The sequence below is a fragment of the Balaenoptera physalus genome (genome assembly GCF_965194825.1).
Source record: "Balaenoptera physalus genome assembly, chromosome: 5".
NCBI classification, from domain to species: domain Eukaryota; kingdom Metazoa; phylum Chordata; class Mammalia; order Artiodactyla; family Balaenopteridae; genus Balaenoptera; species Balaenoptera physalus.
This window is the reverse complement of record NC_138884.1, coordinates 129,121,004-129,145,788: the sequence shown is the minus strand read 5'-3', so window position 1 is coordinate 129,145,788 and position 24,785 is coordinate 129,121,004. Positions and strand designations below refer to the sequence as shown.

The window sequence follows — 24,785 nt, the reverse complement described above, 5'->3', positions numbered from 1 at the left end:
GAATGGCCATCATCAAAAAATCTACAAACAATAAATTCTGGAAAGGGTGTGGAGAAAAGGGAACCCTCTTGCACTGTTGGTGGGAATGTAAATTGATATAGCCACTGTGGAGAACAGCATGGAGGTTCCTTAGAAAACTAAAAATACAGTTACCATATGACCCAGTAATCCCACTACTGGGCATTACCCTGAGAAAACCATAATTTAAAAAGAGTCATGTACCACAATGTTCATTGCAGCTCTATTTACAATAGCCAGGACATGGAAGGAACCTAAGTGTCCATCGACAGATGAATCGATAAAGAAGATGTGGCACATATATACCATGGATTATTACTCAGCAATAAAAAGAAACAAAACTGAGTTATTTGTAGTGAGGTGGATGGACCTAGAGACTGTCATACAGAGTGAAGTAAGAAAGAGGAAAATCAATACCGTATACTAACACATATATATGGAATGTAAAAAAAAAAAAAAAGGTTCTGAAGAGCCATGGGGCAGGACAGGAATAAGACACAGACATAGTGAATGGACTTGAGGACACGGGGAGGGGCATGGGCAAGCTGGGATGAAGTGAGAAAGTGGCATGGACTTATATATATTACCAAAGGTAAAATAGATAGCTAGTGGGAAGCAGCCACATAGCACAGGGACATCAGCTCCATGCTTTGTGACCCCCTAGAGTGGTGGGATAGGGAGGGTGGGAGGGAGACTCAAGAGGGAGGAGATACGGGGATATATGTATATGTATAGCTGATTCACTTTGTTATACAGCAGAAACTAACACACCATTGTAAAGCAATTATACTCCAATAAAGATGTTAAAAAAATAAAATAAAAATAAAAATAAGGGACTTCCCTTGTGTCGCAGTGGTTAAGAATCCACCTGCCAATGCAAGGGACACGGGTTCAAGACCTGGTCCAGGAAGATCTCACGTGCCGCAGAGCTACTAAGCCTGTGTGCCACAGCTACTGAGCCAGCACTCTAGAACCCGCGAACCACAACTACTGAGCCTGCGTGCCACAACTACTGAAGCTCACCTGCCTAGAGCCCGTGCTCTGCAACAAGAGAAACCACGGCAGTGAGAAGCCCGCGCACTGCAATGAAGAGTAGCCTCCGCTCGCCACAACTAGAGAAAGTCTGTGCGCAGCAATGAAGACCCAACGCAGCCAAAAATAAATTTAAAAAAAATTTTTTAAAAAATAATAATCCTTTTAATCAGTTTGAGTTTACCCTCTATTTTCTTCAGAGATCCTGACTGAAACAATTGTAAATAATCACGCAAGCCAGATTCTCTAAAATAGTAACTCCTACAGGTAAAACCACATTTCATTTTGTGGGTAACCTTTCCTCTAAGCACTCCTGGAATCGGAAAGAGGGTAAGGGGCTGTGAAGGGTTTTCCAGGCTACAGACCCAGCTAGGCCCGCGTAGGAGTGAACGAGCCTTCACATGGTTCCAACCCCAGCCTGCACGTCTTCCACCTGAGACTCCAGGTGTAGTGGATTAGCAACCCTGCTGTACCCCATCTGAATTCCTGACCCACAGAAACCATGAGACATAAAAACTTATTATTGTTGCTTTAAGCCACTACATTTTGAGGCACCTTGTTACACAGCAACAGATAACTAGTACACTTGCCCTCTCCAGTGTCTGTCCACTGAGGAGCTCCCACCCTCTTTCTCTTTTTCACTGTCCATCATCTCTGACACCTGTGAGAAGAGGTGGTACCGGCACTCACTGACCCTAATCACACAGCAGAGCAGGGTGACTCATTTCTCCCGTTTCCTAAGTCTTTCCTGGCAAGACTTCACAGCATAACACAGTGGTAAAGAGTGTACACCCTCTAGCTGAACTGTGTGGCTTCAAGTACTAGCCTAGCTCTGCCACTTACTAGCTGTGAGCCCTTGAACCAGTAATATAATCTCTACATGCCCCAGTGTCTTCATTTGTAAAATGGCTGATAGGGTTATTAGGAGGATCAAATGAATTATTATTTGTATATTGTTCCAGAGCGCCTTAAATATAGAAAGTGCGACATAACTGTTTGTTAAATAAAATAAGACAGTATGCCAGAAAATGACCACTTTCCTCACAAAGCAAAAGAATGGGTAAGACTCACTGAATCCAGAGAACATAAAGGATGGCATTAAAAACCTAGTCTCTTCTAAAGTATTCTAAAGTATTTCATTAAGGGTAACGTACTAATTACCTGATATGACTATACACACATACTGTTTTGCTAGTTTGTCTCTGGCTTTCCAAAGCATAATTTTGAACCTCTTACATAGACTGTAGCTTTCTCCCCTGCTCTTTAATAAATCTTGAGACCTGTATATCAGGTCTGGTATATAAGCCAAGATCCTGACAGAAAACAGATGACACTCGGCGAATTTAATTAAGTGACTTTTTTTTTGAAAGGTGGAGAAGGTTTTTAAAAGGCAGTAACAAAGGATAGTACAGCTAGATATGGCAGGGAGCCGTTAGCTCCCACAGGCTGTAAGGCAGACGTAGTTCTATGGAGAGGGTTGTCTGTAAGGGACTTTGGCAGAGGGACACAGCCAACCAGGGCTGACCCAGCTGGGAGGTTACCAGGTGTTTGGTTACTTATTGCTGTGAAACAATAATCACGCATTGTGCTCACAATTTTGTGGGTCACTAACTCTGGCAAGGGCACAGCAGAGATGGATTATTTTTGCTTCACAAAAGCCTGGAGTCTCGGCTGGGGTGGTTTGAACAGCTGGAGATGTTTGAGACAGCTTGACAGGGGTCATATATCTGGGGCCTCAGTACGGTTGTTGGCTGGGTTCCTTGGTTCTTCTCCATGATATATCTGCTGGGATTGCGATATCCTCCAAGATATTGTCTTCACTCACACGTCTGCCTCGGAGGGCTGGAACAGCTAGGGGATGGCCAGCATGTCTCTCTCTCCTCGGTCTCTCCCTGTGGCTCCCTCCAGCAGGGAAGTCTCAGGGTAGTTGACTTCTTACAAGACAGCACAGAGCTCCAAGAGTGAGTGCTCCAAGAGACCTAGGTAGTGGGGGCTTCAAGGCTTCTTGTGATGCCATAGCCTCAGAAGTCTCAAAATGTCACTGCCACTGCATTCAATTGTTCAAGCAGGCTACTTAGGCCAGCCCTGATTAAAGGGGAGAGGAGAATCAGACTCCACCCTTCCATGAGAGAAATAGCAAAAAAAATTGATATCATGTTTAGTTTACCATATCAGGTTATTAAAGATTCTGAGCTCATTTTCCTCCAGGCCTGCCATCTCTTTCTGATGCTCCCTATAAACCAAGGCAACCAATAGCCAGAGGGCAAAAGAGCTTGTTTATTTTTAATCCTGCTAAAATCTAGTAAAATGAGAAAATTTACAAATTTATAAATACACAAATTTATATTATACTTTAATCACATATATTATTAATATCAATACAGTCATATTCATATTATTTTTTAAATTGAAGTATAGTTGATTTACAATGTTGTGTTTCAGGTATACAGCAAAGTGAGTCAGTTTTATATATATGCGTGTGTGTATATATATATATACACACACACACACACACATATATATATATATACTTTCTTCAGATTCTTTTCCCTTATAGGTTATTATAAAATATTGAGTATAGTTCCCTGTGCTATACAGTAGGTCCTTGTTGGTTATCTCTTTTATATACAGTAATGTGTATATGTTAATCCCAAATTCCTAATTTATCCCTCCCTCCCCCTTTCCCCTTTGGTAACCATCCGTTTGTTTTCTATGTCTGTGGGTCTATTTCTGTTTTGTAAATAAGTTCATTTGTACCTTTTTCTTTTTTTTTAGAATCCACATATAATTGATAGCATATATTTGTCTTTCTCTGTCTGACTTATTTCAGTTAGTATGATAATCTCTAGGTCCATCCATCTTGCTGCAAATGGCATTATTTCATTCTTTTTTATGGCTAATATTCCACTGTATATATGTACCACATCTTCTTTATCCATTCATCTGTCGATGGACATTTAGGTAGTTTCCATGTCTTGGCTATTGTAAATAGTGCTGCAATGAACATTGGGGTACATGTATATTTTTGGATTATAGTTTTCTCCAGATATATGCCCAGGAGTGAGATTGCAGGATCATATGGTAACTCTATTGTTAGTTTTGAAAGGAAACTCCATACTGTTCTCCATAGTGGCTATACCAATTTACATTCCCACAAACAGTGTAGGAGGGTTCCTTTTTCTCCACACTCTCTCCAGCATTTATTGTTTGTAGACTTTTTTGATGATGACCATTCTGCCTGGAGTGAAGTGATACCTCATTGTACTTTTGATTTGCATTTCTCTAATAATTAGCGATGTTGAGCATGCTTTCATGTGCCTGTTGGCCATCTGTATGTCTTCTTTGGAGAAATGTCTATTTAGGCCTTCTGCCCACTGTTTGATTGGGTTGTTTTTTTTTTTTGATATTGAGCTGTGTGAGCTGTCTGTATATTTTGGAAATTAATTCCTTGTTGGTTGCATCATTTGCAAATATTTTTTCCCATTCTGTAAGTTGTCTTTTCGTTTTGTTTATGGTTTCCTTTGCTGTGCAAAAGCTTTTAAGTTTAATTACATCCCATTTGTTTATTTTTGTTTTTATTTCCATTACTCTAGGAGATGGATCCAAAAAGATACTGCTGCAATTTATGTCAAAGAGTGTCCTGCCTATGTTTTCCTCTAGGAGTTTTATAGTATCCTGTCTTACATTTAGGTCTTTGATCCATTTTGAGTTTATTTTTGTATATGGTGTCAGAGAATGTTCTAATTTCATTCTTTTACATGTAACTGTCCAGTTTTCCCAGCACCACTTATTGAAGAGACTGTCTTTTCTCCAGTGTATATTCTTGGCTCCAAAGGAACTTGCTTATATGGTCCTTATAGGTCAGCTTTCTGGGGAACAGAGTAGGACCTGGAGGAACAAACAGAAGATATCCAGCATATCCAATGAGTCTCTTAATCCTCAAATACTTGTTTTAAGGCTTTCAAGCACTGTGCTAGAGTTATATAGGAGTGTGTTCTTGAGAACATAGGAATGACCAAGAGGAGAGAATCATATAAGCCCTTCATTACCTACATTTGTATTTCCTATTATTGTACCTTTCATTCTTGCAGTGTTAATCTGTGTTCATATAGAACAGTGTTCTTTGGTTTGCGCTAGAATTTCATTCCCTACATACCCTCAATTTCTGGTGCTTCAATATCCCCTCCAGTTAGACTCCCCTCCAACTGGAATCCCACCATTGAAATATTCTTGGCAAATCGTTCTTACACAGGGTGGGTAGCAACATGTTAGTCTGTGTGTGCTAGCATGCTGAGGCTTGGGATGCAGTGCATTTGTACCCCAAGAGACTAGCAATGTCAGATACTATGTCCCCTTCCATCATGAGGTTCTATTTAAAAAAAAATTTTTTTTCTTGATGGAAGGCAGGGAATGGTAGAGTATCAGGTGAAGGCCTTAAAATCATACTCTACATCCTTTTCTGTTTGGTTTATCATCGGAATCAAATAGTTAATACCTTTTTCAGCAAAGACTAGTAAAGTAGCATTCTTCTTCTATACCTTCCAGAATTTTTTGCTATCCAGTAATTTTAAAACATAATACAGTTTCATTTTAAACTAAGTCTCATCACAGTTTTCCAGATTCCCCAAGTCAGAAAGAGCTTTTTTCTCCTGAACTGTCCACATACTTCTAGCGACAAGTGGTGTAAGACACATTCATATTTCAACAGGATGTCTGACCCTTCTTGTCCTGAGATTAGGTGATTCTGAAGAATGGGTGGTAGGAATATTCTTATAATTCATTCCTACAGCAGGGCAGCTAGCAAAAACTTAACAATAAAAAGAATTGACTTTGAACCAGATAAAGATACCCCCTTAAACCAAACTAAATGTATACTTATGAACTTCCTCTTAGCTGGATCCCCAAGACGCCTTCAGCCACTCCAGTGATATTACTGAAGAAGTCCGAGGAGGAATTTTGGGTGGAAAGAGTCAGTTGTCTTAATCAGTCAGCAGTTAAATAGTTGCAATGATGTGGTCACATTGCTAGGGACTCGCTCAGAGACTCAGAAGGGGTCCTGTAAATGAATGATCCTGGAAGCTTCTGTAACTTTGGGATAAATCCACCTCTGCCCCTTTTGCAGATGATTTTTCCTCAGGGGGAACCATTGCTCTTCTCTGCCTTTGTACCTAGATCAGGGACATCCTGATCCAGCTTGGCACACTGCACCCGCCCAAGTCCCGCCTCCCCCAGCCGCCTCCCAATGCTAAATCACAGGTAATAAGGATACATGTTTTAGTTCCTCTCTTCCACATGTTCCAAATTCCTTATACAAATTAACTCCATCCTAGGGACCTTCTATACTCAAGGGGTCCTAGGGCATGGCAGCCTTTTGTTTCAACTGTCATTCCCCCTTCAAACAAGGGAAACCTTCCTATACCACATGTACATAGCTAAAGACAAAACATCACGTGATTCTTAGCAGAAGATCTGATTCAAAGAAACTGTTGCCTCCTTTCTCACAGGTTGGAAGTGTTCACTTAATTTTTAATTTCCCCCCCTCAAAGTTTACCTACAGGTATTGCCTGCTTCAAGAGGCACCCTGTTACTTTTTTTAGGTGACTACAGCAAATACATGTACATATATTTATCAATTACATACTATAATATTTTAGGTTATGATGTGGAGCATACACAATATACTGTTCTCAAGGACCTTATAATCTGGTATTCAATACTTTACTTGACATTAAGCAACCAGCATGTGCCAGACAGTATTGTGGGAGCTGGGACCCAGTGGTGAATAAAACAAACTCAACGTTACGGAGCTTACAGACATCAGGAATAAACAAACAAATAATAAATATAGAATATATTGTCAGAGTAGATAAGTGTATCAAGAAAAATATAGCTGTGTTTGACAATGGTCTGATCGTGTGTCCTATTTACTTACTCAGAAGACCCTTCTGAGGTGATACGTGAGCAAAGATCCACATTAGGTGAGAGGTTGAGCTATGCAACTCTGGGTTTTTTCAAGTCAGAGAGGGCAGGTGTGAAAGCCCACATTTGGGAGATTTATTTTATCTTAATAACAATAAAAATCGTTAATGAGTTACAAGCGCAGTAAATAATACATCAGAAACATTATTCATTCATTCAATAAATGATTACTGAGCCCTATTATGTTCCTAGGGATATAAATATGAACACAAGGTCCTAGAGGTGTTCAACTAAGACTAGCATGAATAAGACACAGGGCCTGCCCTCCAGAAGCTCATGTCTTGATGTGGAAATAAATTTCAAGTAGAGGATTACAATACAGGGCAATGGTTGAGCAGTGTTATGAGATTACTTAAGAGGTATACCTAAATGAGCCTTGGGTGGGAAGTGGGACCCGTAGAGGGCCTGGGAGTGTGAGTTTCCTGGAGAACTTAATCTCTAAATTAAATCCAGAGGAAACAGTAGGAGTTACCCAGAAGCCAAAGAGAGCAAACTTCAGCCTCTTGCAAAGTCCTGGGAAAGTGAGAATATGCTACATTTAAAGAAATGTGGCACTGATGCTTCTAGAATACACCAGGTTCAGATCACAAATGGCTTTATATGTCCCACTGAGAAGACTGTCCTCTATCCAGAGGATAATGGGGAAACACTAAAATGTTTTGAGAGGGAAGTGACTCCATCAGGCTTACACTTTGGAAAGATCACTCTGCCTGCAACATGGAGAATGCATGGTTTCAAGGATAGAAGACAGGAAGTGGGCTGGAGAAAAGGGGACGGATTTAAGAGTCATGATGTAAGATCAATCTTCAGGACTCCATGATTGGTTGGAAAAAGAGAAAATTATGAAATGAATTTTTTACACCAAAAAGGTGACTTCAGAGAATAGATTTGGAGTCAGTTTTGAAAGATGTGCTGGATTTGAATAGATGGAGTGAGGAGTTTAATAGAAAGGAAAGGGCTAGAAATCCCTTCATGTAGCTATTCTCCAGGTAAGAACTACTGAGCTCTAACTGTGTGCTGGGCACTCTGAGTACTAAAGTATATTTATTATATCCCATAATAGAACAAGTCTATGTGAGCCATTGTTACTACTGTTACAGATAAGGAAACTGAGGCATTGGGCAGTCACACAGCTGGCAAACAGGGTTATATAAATTTCCAATCCAGACTACAAAAATCAGTGCCATTACTTTATAAACATTTCTTATTTTACCAAAAAACAAAAAAAATGTTTCCCACCAGATCATAGGTGAAGTAATTTTGGCTATTTAAAATATACAAAGAAACAAATTCACTCTCAGCATAAAATAAAAACACCAAAATAATGTCACTACTGAAGAGATGCAAAAAGTCTAATGCAGACTCTGAAAGCATTCAAAGAGGAATTTCCCAAAATGTTTTGAGCAATGGCAACACAGTTTATAAAAACATATGGCCGGGCTTCCCTGGTGGCACAGTGGTTAAGAATCCGCCTGCCAATGCAGGGGACACGGGTTCGAGCCCTGGTCCGGGAAGATCCCACATGCCGCGGAGCAACTAAGCCCGTGCGCCACAACTACTGAGCCTGTGCTCTAGACCCCGCGAGCCACAACTACTGAGCCTGCATGTCACAACAACTGAAGCCCATGCACCTAGAGCCTGTGCTCTGCAACAAGAGAAACCACCTCAATGAGAAACCCATGCACCACAAGGAAGAGTAGCCCCCGATCACTGCAACTAGAGAAAGCCCGCGCGCAGGAACGAAGACCCAATGCAGCCAAAGATAAATAAATAAATAAATATTTAAAAAAACAACACATGGCCTTCCAAGGTAACTATTGCAAAGAGAAAATCACTTGCATTGATCAATTCTAGAGTTTTAAGACATTATTGATATGTTTTTCAGGTTCCCAGGCCTAATATGAAAGAAATTTTGCAGGCTTTACTCTCATGCTGGAATAGCTTGCACAATACTTCTAATATATGCACCACCTCAGTGATTTCATTGACAGAGAAGAATGAAAACAAATAAACTGAAGGAATTGGGGCCTGTTCTGTGGAGTATTTCCTTCTTTCGACTGATTTACTGATTACTCTTCTTGGAAGTGCTATTATTTAAAGACAACATTTTATGTAAGCATAGCTGGAAATTTTATCCTAGAACTTCCAGATATTATGACTGCATGTTATCACCTTTAAATATATTTTTCATTTCCCTATAAGAAAGGAATGGGAAAATTGAGTCACTGTGACTATATCTATCAATATAAAGACTGAACTTCTAGCTTCATCTAGATCTCTGTACAACCTTTGTTTATTTAAAAAATGGAGTATTTTCAAGGCATGTATCAAAGTGGAGTGAAAATTTTTGCACACCTTAAGTATCGCTAATTTGGCAGTCTTGTTTGAGTTTTAATTGATTTTACTAAATTGTAAAATGTTGATTTTTGTTTTCAAAGAATTGAGTCAAAGAAGTTTATCCAAAAGTTACTCCTAAAAGATGAATGTTATCTCCAGTCATGAGGTTCTTTCTTTTTCTCTGGCATAATAATTAAATCACACTTTTCCTTATATTTTTGGAAGGAGGCAGGCTTCACAATGGTGTCTATGCAGCCATCTGAGATTTTTTAAATGAGACTGAGCATCAACTAAAAAATTTTTGTCTATAACTTATAAAGGAAAGACAAATGATTCTCTAGGCTAGAATCAAGATCAACAAACCTGTATCTCTTGGTTTTCTTGTAAAAATACACATTTTTGTTCCTTTAACCTTCAAAGAGTTTATTTTAAATGACCTACTTTTAAACTGGTTTTTAGTTAAGTGTGTCACACCTGGATGCAGTTAACTTAAAAGTGTTTCACTCCTTGCTATTTCTTTCTAAACTAATTATTTTATTTTTAGTCATTCTGACTAGCACAGGATATTTTCTCTAGAGAAGGAAATCTTTTCTTTAGTAGGAAAGTGGATGAAAAGAATATAGATTTGTTCTGGATGTAGGTTTTTTAGGTTATTTCATGTTTCTGTGAATGGTTAATATTATATATCAATTAAAACGACATCATTCCTCTTTTTTAACATATTCTCCATCTGCAGGTGAAAGGGCAGCGAGGAACCTCAAGGTTCCCCTCTAGGGAAAAAGTCCACAGTTGTTTTTCATCATGAATCCATCTGTGCTGCATCCCTCTGTCAGGAAAGTGTGTCTAGTATCTGTCCAAAATCTCTCCTGTTTTAATGTAAGTAAGTCCATTTCCTCTATGTGTGACCTTCCTTGATATGAAGAACAGCTGCTTGCCATCCTCTGTGTAATGTCTTTTCACGTGCATCAGCCTTTGTATATCAAAGTGAATTCTTGGCTGCTTCAAGAGACTTAGGTAGAAAACCCTATGTTTGATATGAGGGGAAAATGCTGTGTACTGATTGGAATCATGACACTGCACTATGACACAGTTTTATTATTCATCGGTTGGCTCTGTCTTTGAAATTGAGAATTATGGTCTGATTTAAATTCACGCATTTAAAATATTAGGCTGAGCCCTACTGTGCAACAACTTGAAACATGTGCTCCAACACTGTCCTCAGAAAACTGCTATATCACATGAGCCTAGTGCTGCTAAGAATAAGCTGGTCTTATTAAGCTTATTCTAAAGACCACTTCTAAAGACCACTAAAAGAAATAACCCTTCCCCAGAGATCAACTGCTGACATATTTACATACATACAATAAGCAAAAGTACTGCCAAAGTACTCTAAGAAAAAGCCCACATTTCTTTTTAAATTGACCCAGCAAATATCTACTGAACACATCCTATGTCCCAATCACTGTGCTTTATTATACAATATTATTCTAGTTGGATTCCTGAGGTGGCCTCCATGACCCCCTCATCCTGCTGTTTACACCCTGGTATGATCCCCTCCCCTTATGTGAGGGCAAAACCTTAACTTGCTTCTTTCAACTGAAAAAAATGTACAGCCTGAAAGTTGAGAATTATGTTTTATTTGGTGGCCTTACTGAGGACTATATCCCAGGATACATCCTCTCAAACAGCTCTGAGGAACTATTCCATAGACGTAAGGGAGGAACCAGGACATAGAGGAGGTTCTGCTGGGAAACAAAACAAAACAACAACAACAACAAAAAAACCATGTAGTCGAGCATCAAAAGACTACTGCTAACTAATCACATACACACACAAAAACAACAACAACAAAAAACAAAACCCAGGGACTTCCCTGGTGGCGCAGTGGTTAAGAATCCACCTGCCAATGCAGGGGACATGGGTTCGAGCCCTAGTCCGGGAAGATCCCACATGCCACGGAGCAACTAAGCCCGTGTGCCACAACTACTGAGCCTGCGCTATAGAGTCTGCGAGCCACAACTACGGAGCCTGTGTGCCACAACTACTGAAGCCTGTGTGCCTAGAGCCCATGCTCCACAACAAGAGAAGCCACCGCAATGAGAAGCCCGCACACCACAACGAAAGAGTAGCCCCCGCACGACGCAACTAGAGAAAGTCCGTGCGCAGCAACGAAGACCTAATGCAACCAAAAATAAATAAAATTAAATAAACTTAAAATTAAAACAAAAATACCCCAAAACAACCCACAAAACCCAGACATTTCATCTTAATGATTTTTAGTGCTTTTCTATTTATGGGAAGATGCAAGAGTCTGGGCTCACAGAAATTGTTCCTTTGTTATGCATCTTAACTAACAATATCTAGGGCCAGTATCCTGCTTTTCTCCAGCCTGTATTCCCCTCTGGGCACACTGTTGAGGCAGCTGCAGTGGCTGACGGCTTGATGGCAGGCAACATTCATTGTTTACTGAAATGGCAGGGAACTTTTTTTGGTCCACATTTCCAACAAATAGAATATGGCAAAGGTATGTATGTATTTATGTGATTATGCGTATGTGACTGTTTGATTACATTATTATAAGCTTATACTGCCCATCTTGTTGGAGGCTGCCTCCCTTGCTGGCTTTGAGGAAGCAACTAGCCATGTTGGGAAAATCCGTGTGGCAAGGCACTGACAGTGGCTTTGAGAAGCAGAGATTGGCCTCCAACCAATAACCTGTAAAGGTCTTCAGCCAGAACCCAGCAAGAAAAAGAATTTCTCAGTTCTACAATCACAAGAAATTGAATTCTGCCAACATCCTGAGCGATCTTAGATGAGAATCCTTCTCCAGTTGAGCCTCAGATGAGACTGAAGCTCTGGCTGACACCTTGGCTGCCTTGTGAGGCACCTCTGAGCAGAGGATCCAGCTCCACCAACCTAGACTCCTAATTCACAGAAACAGAGGTAACGAATGTGTGTTGCTTTAAGCCACTAATGTTGTGGTAATATCATTGCATAGCAATAAATAATGAAGAGCTCCTCAGTCTTTGTCTTTCTTGACCTTGAAATCTTTGAAGCATACAGGCCAGTTATTTTGTAGAATTTCTCAATCTAGGTGTGTTTTATGTAAATCCCTCAATCTCATCCTCATGATTAGATTCATGTTTTTGGCAGTAATGACACAGAAGTAACGTTGTGTCCTTCTCAGTATATTCTATTAAAAGGTGTATACTGTTGGTTTGTCCCAGTATAAGTGATAATAAATCGAATCATTTGGTTAGAGAGGCATCCACATGGTCTCTTTGTTGTAAAGATACTATTTTCCCACGGTAAGTAATAAGAAACCTGTGAGGAGATACTTTCATTTTATTTTATTTTATTTTACTTATTTTTTATTGGAGTGTAATTGATTTACAATGTTGTGTTAGTTTCTGCTGTACAGCAAAGTGAATCAGTTTTATATATATATATATATATGCACTCTTTTTAAGATTCTTTTCCCATATAGGTCATTAAGCAGAGTTCCCTGTGCTATACAGTAGGTCCTTATTAGTTATCTATTTTATATATAGTAGTGTGTATATGTCAATCCCAATCTCCCAGTTTATCCCTCCTCCCTTACCCCTGGTAACCATAAGTTTGTTTTATATATCTGTGACTCTATTTCTGTTTTGTAGATAAGTTCATTTGTGCCGTATTTTTTTAGATTCCACATATAAGTGATATCATATGATATTTGTCTTTCTCTAGAAGTCTGACTTACTTCACTCAATATGACAAACTCTAGGTCCATCCATGTTGCTGCAAATGACATTATATTTTGTTCTTTTTTGTGGCTGAGTTATATTCCATTGTATATACGTACCACATCTTTATCCATTCCTCTGTCTATGGGTATTTAGGTTGCTTCCATGTCCTGGCTATTGTAAATAGTGCTGCACTGAACACTGGGGTGCATGTATCTTTTCAAATTATGGTTTTCTCCAGATATATGCCCAGGAGTGGGATTGCTGGATCATATGGTAGCTCTGTTTTTAGTTTTTTAAGGAACCTCCATTCTGTTCTCCATAATGGTTGTACCAATTTACATCCCCACCAACAGTGTAGGAGGGTTCCCTTTTCTCCACACCCTCTCCAGCATTTGTGTGTAGACTTTTTGATGATGGCCATTCTAACTGGTGTGAAGTGATACCTCACTGTAGTTTTGATTTGCATTTCTCTAATGATTAGTAACGTTGAGCATCTTTTCATGTGTTTGTTAGCCATCTGTATGTCTTCTTTGGAGAAATGTCTGTTTAGGTCTTCCACCCATTTTTGGATTGGGTTGTTTGTTTTTGTGATACTGAGCTGCATGAGCTGTTTGTGTATTTTGGAGATCAATCCCTTGTCAGTCACTTTGTTTGCAAATATTTTCTCCCATTCTGAGGGTTGTCTTTTTGTCTTGTTTATGGTTTCCTTTGCTGTTCAAAAGCTTTCCTTTGCTGTTCAAAAGCTTTTGAGTTTAATTAGTTTAATTAATTTTGTTTTTATTTTCATTAGTCTAGGAGATCTTGCTGCAATTTATGTCAAAGAGTGTTCTGCCTATGTTTTTCTCTAAGAGTTTTATAGTATCTGGCCTTACATTTAGATCTTTAATCCACTTTCAGTTTATTTTTTTTATGGTGTTAGGGAGTGTCCTACTTTCATTCTTTTACATGTAGCTGTCCAGTTTTCCCAGCACCACTTTTTGAAGTGACTGTCTTTTCTCCATTGTATATTCTTGCCTCCTTTGTCATAGATTAGGTGACCATGGGTGTGTGGGTTTATTGCTGGACTTTCTATCCTGTTCCACTGATCTATATTTCTGTCTTTGTGCCAGTACCACACTGTTTTGAGTACTGTAGCATTGTAGTATAGTCTGAAGTCAGGGAGTCTGATTCCTCCAGCTCTGTTTTTCTTTCTCAAGATTACTTTGGCTATTTGGGGTCTTTTGTGTTTCCATACAAATTGTAAAATTTTTTGTTCTAATTCTGTGAAAAATGCTATTGGTAATTTGATAGGGATTGCATTGAATCTGTAGATTGCTTTGGGTAGTATAGTCATTTTGACAATATTGATTCTCATGTGAGGAGGTACTTTAAGCTATGTAGATATCCCACCCATCATCACAGTCTCATTCATTAGTTTTAGCAACCATTAATAATTTTTTAATTATTTGATTCCTTTTATATTTATTAGTTGGCGTTCTACTGTAAGGAACATTCCTTTCTCTTCTATTTATTTGCTTATCTAGTTATTTATTTATATCAGTATGCAATCACAGTTTCTTATTTTAGTCAATGGTTTAAAATTTGTTGCTATCAATATATATTTTGATATTCCAATTGCTTCAGACTTGTACATTGGAAACCCCTTTCATATATGTCCTCTGTTCTGATATGTTGGTATCATTTTTAAGTCTTTCTTATTTTCTGTCAAAACAAGATTTTCCAGGCATATTTTGTATTTTCCCTGTCACAAACGTGGAATCTTTTCTCCAAAGACTCCTGGTTTCTTTTAAAGTGAAGAATGGTATTTAGAAACCAAAATCTGGGACTAAGTGTACTCATTGTCACATGAATGTCATTGCTTCTAGTATCTCTCAGTGACAGTGGAATATATACTGAGATAAGTTTATTAAAATATGTGCAAGACATGTACACTAAAAACTATAAGACACTGCTGGGAGAAATTTAAAAGATCAGAATAAATGGATATACTATGTTAATAGATTCTAGGACTCAGTGTTATTAAGATGTCAATTATGAAGATGTCTTCTGCTTAGCATCTCACAAGGCTGCAATCAATTTATTGGCTGGGATCATGGTCTCATCTGAAGCTTGACTGGGGAAATATCTGCTTCTGTGCTCACTCCAGTTGGTGGTGGCATTCAGTTCCTTGCCGTTATAAGAGTGAGGAATACATTTTTCTTTTTGGATAGAGCTCCTTGTAGGCAGTCAGCTGGAGGCTGCCCACAGCTCTTAAAAGCTGCCTGCATTTCCTTGTCATGTGGGATTTCCCCACATGACACATGCACACACACACACCCACACACATTTAATTTTTAACCTCCAATTCCACTTCAACACCACAATGTACCTTCTAGGCTTCCCGTTCAACGATGAGAAACCTAGATCCCATTATATGTGCAAATGTATTTACTCAGTTTTTTCAAGCCTGGAATATATAGGTTTGCTGCAAGGAAACAGAAGATATTACGTGGTATTTGAAAAAAAACAAGGCAGGAAAGATGTCATGACTTTTATAATTTGTGTTCTCTTTTTTGGAAAAGGAATTTGATCATCCATGGTTTTGTTTGTTTTTTCTAGTTGTTTGAATAAAACCTTTAGCAGTAGAGGTCAGTAAAAATCATGCAGAACCTTGTAAGCATGTTAGAGAGTTTGGGTTTTATTCAATGGGAATACATTGGAGGGCTTTCTGTTAAGTCATTGAATGTTTGTTTGTTGTAAGTAGCACTCACATCATTTTCCAAGTTATTTCCTAGTAATGTTTATTATTTACTCATTCTTCAACTTATTCTAAAACAAGATTTGAGATGGTTAGAGCAATCCATACCAAAAAGTTAGAACATACATAAAATAATGGAGCAAATTGGGATAAAGAATAAATGGAGCTGGAGAACAAAAGGCCAGGGTGAGGCCAGTTCAAAATGTGCTTAACTTTAAGTACTTTAAAGTCACAAGAGGTATTGTTTTATCTGAGTTTTCTGGAGACTAGAACATTTTGAAATGCCTCATCCCCCATCCCTTGAGATATACTCACTCAGGTTAACAGGCCTTCACAGTAACCCTCAACCCAACATCTACACCACACAGAAATGAGACTCATGATGGGAGAGTCCACAGATTGTTTGTCTTGCACAAACTTTTCGGAAGCCTTCTTGGTTTCTGATAATTTAACCCTTTGAAGTTAGGAGAGAAAATGGACATTTGGATAATGCCTGTTTATTTAATCATGGTAACCAGCCAAGGCAAGCAATTCAAGCCAAAAATTCACTCCATCTTTAGTAGGACGTAGAGTTTTAAATTATAATTGACCTCTTGAGAGGAGAAACGCATGGCTTTCCACAAGGAAAAACTGAACACTTTTGTTCATGAGCACTGTAATCACTATCACAGTAACAAATTAGAAGAGAACTCTCATTTTAAAATATGATATAATTTATTATGCATTACTTCATACTCTACTCCTTTGCTTGGTTTTTATTGGTTTGTGGCTACTTGCATACAACAATGAAGTTTCAAAGAAACTGAAGTTACAAAAGGACAATTATTTAATGCAGGAAGTATAAACCATTGCATTGGGGGATTGGAAGACATTTTTTTAAGTTCTCATATTATCTGTTTAATGATGTGTTTCTATGTGGTGAGTAATGTCTTACATTCTTGCCAAGAATATTTTGAAAGGAGTTTGTTAAAAGTATGTGGGCTAAATCACTTTTGGTATATCACTGCTAATGGTGTCATTCGCACGTTGTGAAACACAGCTCCAGTTTAATTTTGCCAAAAAAATTAGGTCATGGCAAAATACCACACTAAAACTGCAGGGAGATGGGGATGAGGGTAAAGCAAACGAAGACACCAATTCTTGTTTGTAAAGCATGATAGGGATTGGACAAAACAGGGTAGTAAGACTGAGCCCTTTTAAACAGATACTTTTTTCATGGTGTGTGTGTATTAATTCCAGTTCAGTATAAATGAATTAACTTAAAATTGGGTTAACTGGCTGCTCTGGTACCTGGGTAGTGCCCTTACTCTCAAGTTAACCTAATTGTACGGAGACGCCCTTGTTTTCTGACTTCATACACAAACCATCGTGATTATTATATTTCAATCTACCTTTTTGTTTTTCCAGTCAGGAAAAGGGGCTTAATGCAAATTAAGCCTTTGATGAGAAGGCACTTAATTTATAATTATTATTGTTGTTATTATTAACATTAAATCACGGGAATGGCTTTGTTGGAAGTTACCCACCAGGACCTGCAAATCTATTGCGCCCCAACTCTCCTTACCCAGGAGTGAGTGGTCCTTGGCTGGGGCGCTTTGAGCCACTGCGCTGGCTGAGCTCCGAGGAAGGTGCGTCCCCGCTCCTCCCAGACCCACGCGCTGGGCTGGTGGAAAGCGAGGCGGGACAGTCATTGTTCTCCCAGGCCTGAGGAAAAGTGCCCGGGCTACCACCACCTCTCATTTTCGGGCGAAACTAACCCCAGCTACCGCTCTCTGGGCTTGGGATGGTTCTCCGCAGCGCAACCTTCCCCTTCCTAGAGTGGGACGCCCAGCGAACACACCCAAAGTCACCTTTGCGCGCTCCTCTGGAGCCGGCTCGGCACACAGCGCACCCCAGCGGCCGCCTTGGCTTCCTTCTAGTCCTGGCCACTAGGCTTCCGGAGAGCTCGCCAGTCACCGCCGCGGCCGCCTCGGAATCTTGGGACTCGAGAGACTGCGAGAGCCAGTCTCAGCCAGACCCCAGGGAAAGCGCGGGGCTGCTGCACCCCGCCACACCTGGGAGCAGTGAGGACCGGGAGAGGCGGGGTGCGGCAGGAGGGTGGCCCGGTGCCTGAGCAGCTTCGCCGAAAGCCGGCCGGACTGGAGCAGGGCGAACGGGGAGGGTCTAGAGGCAGAGTCCAGCTCCTCCAGGGGAGGGACCCCAGCTGGGGTGGAAAACCAGCACCAGCAAGCTGCAGAGACGCGCCGCGCTGATCATGGAGCGGAGCGGCCCCGGCTCCGCGCGGCCGCAGCAGCAGTGGGACCAGGACTCGGTCGAAGCGTGGCTGGACGATCACTGGGACTTTATCTTCTCTTACTTTGTTAGGAAAGGCACCAGGTAAGAAGAGGACCCACGGAAGACCCTGCCGGGGCATGGAGCGTGACCTGGGGCTGATCTCTCTCCCCTATTGAATTTTCCCCTTCGTTAACCATTAAACCGTCTCCACTCTCAGGCCCTTTGCTTTTGAAGTAGGGCCATGATCCTGTTACGGTGTAGAGACCTCGACTTTAAGGCGAGTACAGTCGAAAAACCGTCGGATTCGATCCAACTTGCTCACAAAGTTCAAATACAAAAATGAACGTGCCGACCTCCCCCCCCATACACACACACACACACACACACACACACACACACACACACACACACACACACACACACAGAGGCTGGCAGCCCTGGTATTCCCTGGGAGCAAGATTATTTTCATATATCTGCGGTCACGGGCCTTCCTCTAGCCCTTCTCTAGCCTCCTTGTTCCCCTAAATCTCCTTAGCGAAACCAAAACAGTTTTTAAGCCCCTTCCCTGCAGCTCCGGAAGCACCGTTTCCAACGCGTTCCCTGTGGCTCCGCTCCTCCCCCGTCCCTCTTCGCCCCGGCCCTGGCGGGGCGGGGAAGCCCGGGTAGGGGCGAGACCACGAAGAAGCCCAAAGGCAGCAACATGCCGGAACCTTCCCAAAGTGAGTGCTGTCGCCTTTTGCCCCCTTCCAGTCCCCTGGTTGTCCCGCGCTCCCCCTTTCCTTCGCTTTTGCGCGCAAGGCGGCGCCGCCGAACGGGCTCCGCGGAGGGGTTCGTGGCGTGCACACAAAGGGCGGTGGGGAGGCGCAACGGGGAGCGGACCCCGGCGGGTGACAGGTCCCGCGGCCCGAGGCGACCCCAGAGGCCAGCTCTTCCTGGTCCGGAGCCAAGCGCTGGGGCGGCTGCTGCGGAGGGCGGGGAGGAGGGAGCCTGTCCTTTGGGAGGCGGCTGCGCAGCGAGCAGTCGGGGCGCGCGTGGGAAACGCTCGCGGGAGACTTGGAGAGGAATTGAGGCTGAAGCCGAGGGGCTCGGAGGGTGGAACGGAGAGTGCGTGGCAGGCGGGTGCCTCGAAGCCGGAGGAGTTGGTGCGAAGCCGGGGCGCGGGCAAGGCTGCTGCGCTCGGACTCGGGCTGACTCCCAGACGCACCCCTTTGGAGAAGGGGCCCGAACCTCGCCGTCGCCGGCTCCCGGCAGCGGCCTTCGGGCAGCTGACGCTGGCCGCCTCGCCGGGAGGGAGACGCACGCGGGGCGGTGATGGTGAAGGGGCCGGCCGGGGCTGGGCGCTGGGCTCCCACTCGCCGGCGCACCGCTGCGACTCGGCCGGGCGCTCCCAGCCAGGGGGCGGCGCCGTGCGAGGCGAAGGGGCGGCGGCGGGCTGTGGCGCGACCGCGGGGGCGGTAGGGGAGCCGGCTTCGAGTCAACGGCCTCACCTGGGCACGTCGTCGCCCCCCGGCGCCTCCTGGAGTCCAGGGTCCGCCGAGGCCGCCTGATCTGCACCTCCAACTCACCACGTTTGCTATGTTGCCTTTTGGGGACAAAACAAGGTACTTCCTTCAGCATCCCCCCGTCTTTCCCACTTTCCCCGGGGGCACGGTGGGGGCCGGGTGCTGGGGGGTGGCACCCGGGTCACACCGGCGGGGCGACGCTTCACTGAAAATGGACTCTATGAGATTTTTGTCTTCCTTTACTTTCCTGTGGATGTAATACTTTGAGGTCTTAGATGGGGCTCTTTTTAACTCCGCGTCTCCTAACGAACGTTCAGAGTTGGTGTCGATTTGATCACTTTCGGGCGTTTTTAATAGAGGCGGTGGCTTCGGCGCAAATCTTCTCTCTTCTCTTTAATTACTCCACCCTCCTTTTAAAATCCTCTTCGCCGCTTTCGCCTTCTATCAAAATCCTAAATCTGGAGCGACCAGAGGATAAACCCTGAATGGAAAGTGGCTTCTTTTCGAAGAGGACTTTTCTGCGAGTTTGGGGTGAGGCACTAAAACCATCTAGGTCTGGAATTATCGATTGCTGAGAGCCAACAGGTTTTAGAGGTCACCTTCTCCGAGGCCATCTGTCCCCGGTTTGCTTTCACCCTTGCACACTTCCACTCTTCCGCCCTTAATGAACTATAGCGCATAGAATGGGGAATGGGCAGGAGAACTGGGCTGATATTTTAAATGTGTAGGGGGATGTTCTTTAGAGATGTTCTTCAGGCAGATTATTAAGAAAGAACAAAATTACTTATTTTAAAATCAGCGTAAATGTCCTTTATCTTTTTTTTTTTTTTCTCCTCTCCCTTTGAAGACATAAACTTGGGATTGTTTGGCGGTAGGTTTTAACTCATACATAAAAACACTTCACTTTGACAGCCTGCCAAAACTTTGAGTTACTTTTTTTTGGAAAATAAATTGAATGAGTTAAGTTACATTTCTGTTCACATTACTTTTTTTCCCAAGTAGCATAGGATTAAAATCCCAATTCTCAAAAGTACACTGCTTAGTGTAAAATTTAGACCATCTGAGACTCTATTAAAGGCTTTTTTCTTCAGTTAGGGTTTTTATATTACAGTTGATGTTGACAAGAGGCTGAACCCTTTCTGTGATATATATGTGTGTGTGTATAATCTTGAGAGAAGAGTTTATGTTGAGTGTAAGCCGGAAAATGAAAGTGTAAGACATTCAAGAGTAGGGCAGGCCCTCAATTTTAGGAGTTACAAGGCGCTGAAAGTTGTCAGTGTGAAGAATATAATCTAAGTCTTATGCGTAGCCAGAGGTTTTTTAAGAAACAGTATTCCAGTTTGGGCTTATATTTGATGGCATTAACTGGAGACTTAAAATAAGAATGAGAGATTGGGCACTAGTTGATTATGAAAAGGCCAACCTGCTGAACACGGTGTGATTCACATGGTTGTGATCAAATCTTATTACAGACACCTTAACTTTACAGCTAAGTTGTTTGTTTGTTTGTTTGCTTTAACAAGAAGATCACATTACTTTGCTTTTTTCCCTTTTGTTACACAATGTAAAAAATGAATACTGTATGTGATTCAGGAAACCCATGCAACCGAATAGCTCTGTAGAGGCATTTGGTGAGTTTTAAGATTTTGAATAAATTTGGATTCACTGAGATTGGCCATCTGTGCCTGTAAACAGTCTCATTGATAGAACTATTTCTACCTTATTTGATTTAATTGTTGTTTGACATTCATGCATGCTTCTCTATTCTCTCCTCAGACTGAATGGTCTGCATTCAATAGTAGTCACTGAATAGAAGGAAGGTTCTGGCACTAAACTTTCATTTAAACACCTGTGAATTTTGGTTGACCTTGAAAGCAATTATTGCTGCTATATTACATTGTTTCCTATAATTATCTTCAAATACAGAGCTAAGCACCTCCTTAAAAGCTATAGCTTGCTGCACACAAATAGATGCTTTTCAGCAATCAAAACCTGTTTAAGCGAATTTTGAGAGTCAGTTGAACAATTTGTAACTTAATCTATAGGCATAAAAATTACTTTGAGACTAGTAACTAAAACCTATGGAAAACCTCCACCCTCGCTATCATAGAAAACTTTGCAGTCCTAGGAGTTTGAGATGCTGTGTTCATTAAGGGCTTTAATGCTTGTGCATTCACAGATGAAGCCTTTCTGCTGCTAATGCCACTTTAACAGCTGTTGTTATTCTTGACAGCTTATTAGAATAACTTACCTTTCATTAGTTACTAATCAGCTCTGTGATTGTGCACGATGTTTTAGATCATTTAGAATTGTAGGGGTAATATGATTGACTTTTTATTGCTTTGTTTTGTGCTAGACAAAAGCTTGAGAATATTTGGCATATACTGGAAATAGGAGATACTAAGTGAGGACAACTTTTTATGACCACTTGGATCAAAGTCCAGAAACAGAAGTTTTACACTCGCATGTAGTTTTTTTATGATAGACCTTTTATTTGACGCTGCAAAGCTGTGGTGAATTAGTTGATGTTCCAGGTCCTGAGTTTGGGATTCTTTCTTTCTTTCTGTCTTTCTTTCTTTCTCTCTCTTTTCTTTCTTTCTCTTTCTTTCTTTCTTTCTCTCTTTCTTTTTCTTTCTTTCTTTCTTTTCATATTTTTTCTCATCTCTAAAAGCTGTAACTTTTTTTTTGCAAGATATTATCTTAAAGTCAGATGACAAGTATAAAATAAATATTGCTATTCAATCGTAAAAATGATTGTTTCTGTGATCATATAGGAATATAAACTCACAATTTTCAGACACGGTTTGTTAAGCATATTTTGTTAAGCAGTCACTAGTGTTGAAGATAATAAAATCCTGTGGGTATTGACTCAGTCTGGCTTTGATATTATTTCTAATATTTTCATTATGGTAATTCTGGTGTAATAATGTCCTTTTATCCTTGTATTGCTTATAACCAGGGTCCTTATAGCCAGCTCGAAGGTAACTTTTAGTGCTCTAAAAGTACTCATGTGGATTGAATTTGGATAGGATTGAATCTGGAAGAATCCGTAGGAGCCCCTGAAATGATGTTTCTCATTGCTCTTCTATCACTAGTGTTCTCAAGGTTTCATATTCAGTTCCATTTTTAAAGCCCCCAATACAAGATCATGATTCCTAAAACTGCGGTACAACTAATGCATTGCAATTAGTCATTCAAAATAAATCTATTTGCTTAGTATAACACTTAAATAGGCTTGTGGTACAATTCAGTAGCTTTTTTTTCAGTTTGTGATCTGAAGATCTATTGGAATTGCCAATATTTTCTTAATATTGTCTTCAGTACCTAAAGATGAGCAGTTTTTAGCATTTTGATTATGTTGTGCAACAAAATTTCCTTTTTAAATAGTTCCACCTAAAGAAATGACTTGAGTCTGGTCTCTGATATCATTTCTTTTAAAATATTTGAAAGTGCTTTCAAGTTGTATGGATAAAGTTTGTACCTTCACCCTTATCTGATTACAGAGAGTATGTCTTACTAAGTTGCTTCCCTTCCTCCAGATTTGAAAACATGAATTAACTTAAAACTGCTTGAACTTCCTGCTACATTTTAATAATGCTTGGGAAAGAGTTCTTTCATACTTGAAAAGGCTTTTAAAAAAAGTGTTTGGTATTTATTAGTTTGTCCCCCAAATATTTTTCAAACTAACAGTTTATTAAACCTGTAACTGTTGTGTTGAGTTAGGTTTTTTTCTTTGTTCTCAGGGCTAATTGTAGGATAAAAATTCTTCTTAGGATAAAAACCTTTGGTAAGGACTGCAGGGCAATTAAATAAATCACTGAGTTGATTGACATTGGAGGGTTGAAAAATGACTAATTTTTGAGTTTAGAATGCAGACTAGCTACTGACTTTGCAGGACTTCCTGTGAGATTACTTTAGCTGGACAGATGTAGATTCAGTTGACCAATGTTATAGCTGATTGATGTGGCCTTGGAAATATCTGTTAAATCAGGTTCTCAGTAAAAAAAAAAAAAAAAAAAGTGCCCGTGAATTACAACCTAAGAATAAAAACTGAAGAAAGTCTTTCCACGTGAGTCATTCATTTGATATTTAGCTCTGTAATCTTATTTACCGACTTGGTATTCTCATTTTATTTTGAATCATATTTTTTTTCATGGTGTGAGTGCTTTATTCATTTTCTCTAACTGGTAGGAATTTATACTTATTGCAAACTAAATATTTAAGGCAGGTAAAGAAAACAGTGTTAAGTTCTTAAGAATCATTCTGATGAATATTCTAAAAAGCTTTAAAAAAGCCATATATATGGAGATATATATATCTATATCTATATCTATATCTATATCTATATCTCTCTATATAGATATAGATATATATATCCATGTGCCCCGTTTGTAGTTTGTAGTGAACATGCTTTATAAAGTCTTAGGTGCCATTGTTAGCTTCTGTGTTCTTTGAGACCTTTCTCTTGATTCTGAATTGTAAAGTAAGATTAACTTTTTGCAAATTGTCTTCTCTGAATAATTTTATGACATCTAAATTTGGGAGAGAAAAGATCCCTACCTGATATCATATCCCTGGTAATAATTATTTTAAAAAAAACATCACTTCTACTTTCTGTTGAATAAGTATAGTGAGGTCATAAGAAGAGAAAAGATCCTGATTTTTTTTTCTTTGTAACATCTTTATTGGAGTATAATTGCTTTACAGTGGTGTGTTAGTTTCTGCTTTATAACAAAGTGAATCAGCTATACATATACAGATCCTGATTTTTTAAGCTGATGAAATAATTAAAACACACACACAGGATCTTTGAACTTTAGAGTTGGAGGAGATCATGTAGTCCAGTGTCTTTCAAATTTAAGTAATGTTCCCCTGTTAAAGAAAGACATTCTTATTGATACCCAGTATCTTAGTTAAAAAGCTTTTGGTCACAAGTGACAAAAACTCAACTTGAACTCATACATAATTAACTCACATGATTGACGTTCCTGGAGATTGGTTTGGGTGTGAAATAATCTTGTCAACATTCTTTTTGTCTGTATGTCTATCTAATCAATCTGTCTTCCTTCCTTCCTTCCTTCCTTCCTTCCTTCCTTCCTTCCTTCCTTCCTTCCTTCCTTCCTTCCTTTCCTCCTTCCCTCCCTCCCTCCCTCCCTCCCTCCATCCATCCTTTTGGCC

At 40.5% G+C, this 24,785-nt stretch overlaps 1 protein-coding gene across 5 annotated transcripts in view; it reads left to right on the top strand.

The window, feature by feature from the left end:
* Positions 1–174: 174 nt before the first annotated feature.
* PDE5A (phosphodiesterase 5A) overlaps positions 175–24,785 on the top strand; it is a 163,167-nt gene continuing 138,556 nt past the window's right edge. Inside the window, exon 1 of one of the 5 annotated variants that reach the window (XM_082462811.1) lies at positions 175–18,207. In XM_082462811.1, the coding sequence (XP_082318937.1) occupies positions 18,086–18,207 (122 nt within the window). In that variant the 5' untranslated portion in view covers positions 175–18,085. Of the gene's footprint in view, positions 18,208–18,507; positions 18,825–19,154; positions 19,707–19,756; positions 20,139–24,785 lie in introns of those variants that run through there. The other 4 variants (XM_082462815.1, XM_082462813.1, XM_082462812.1 and 1 more) reach the window with 4 other exon arrangements.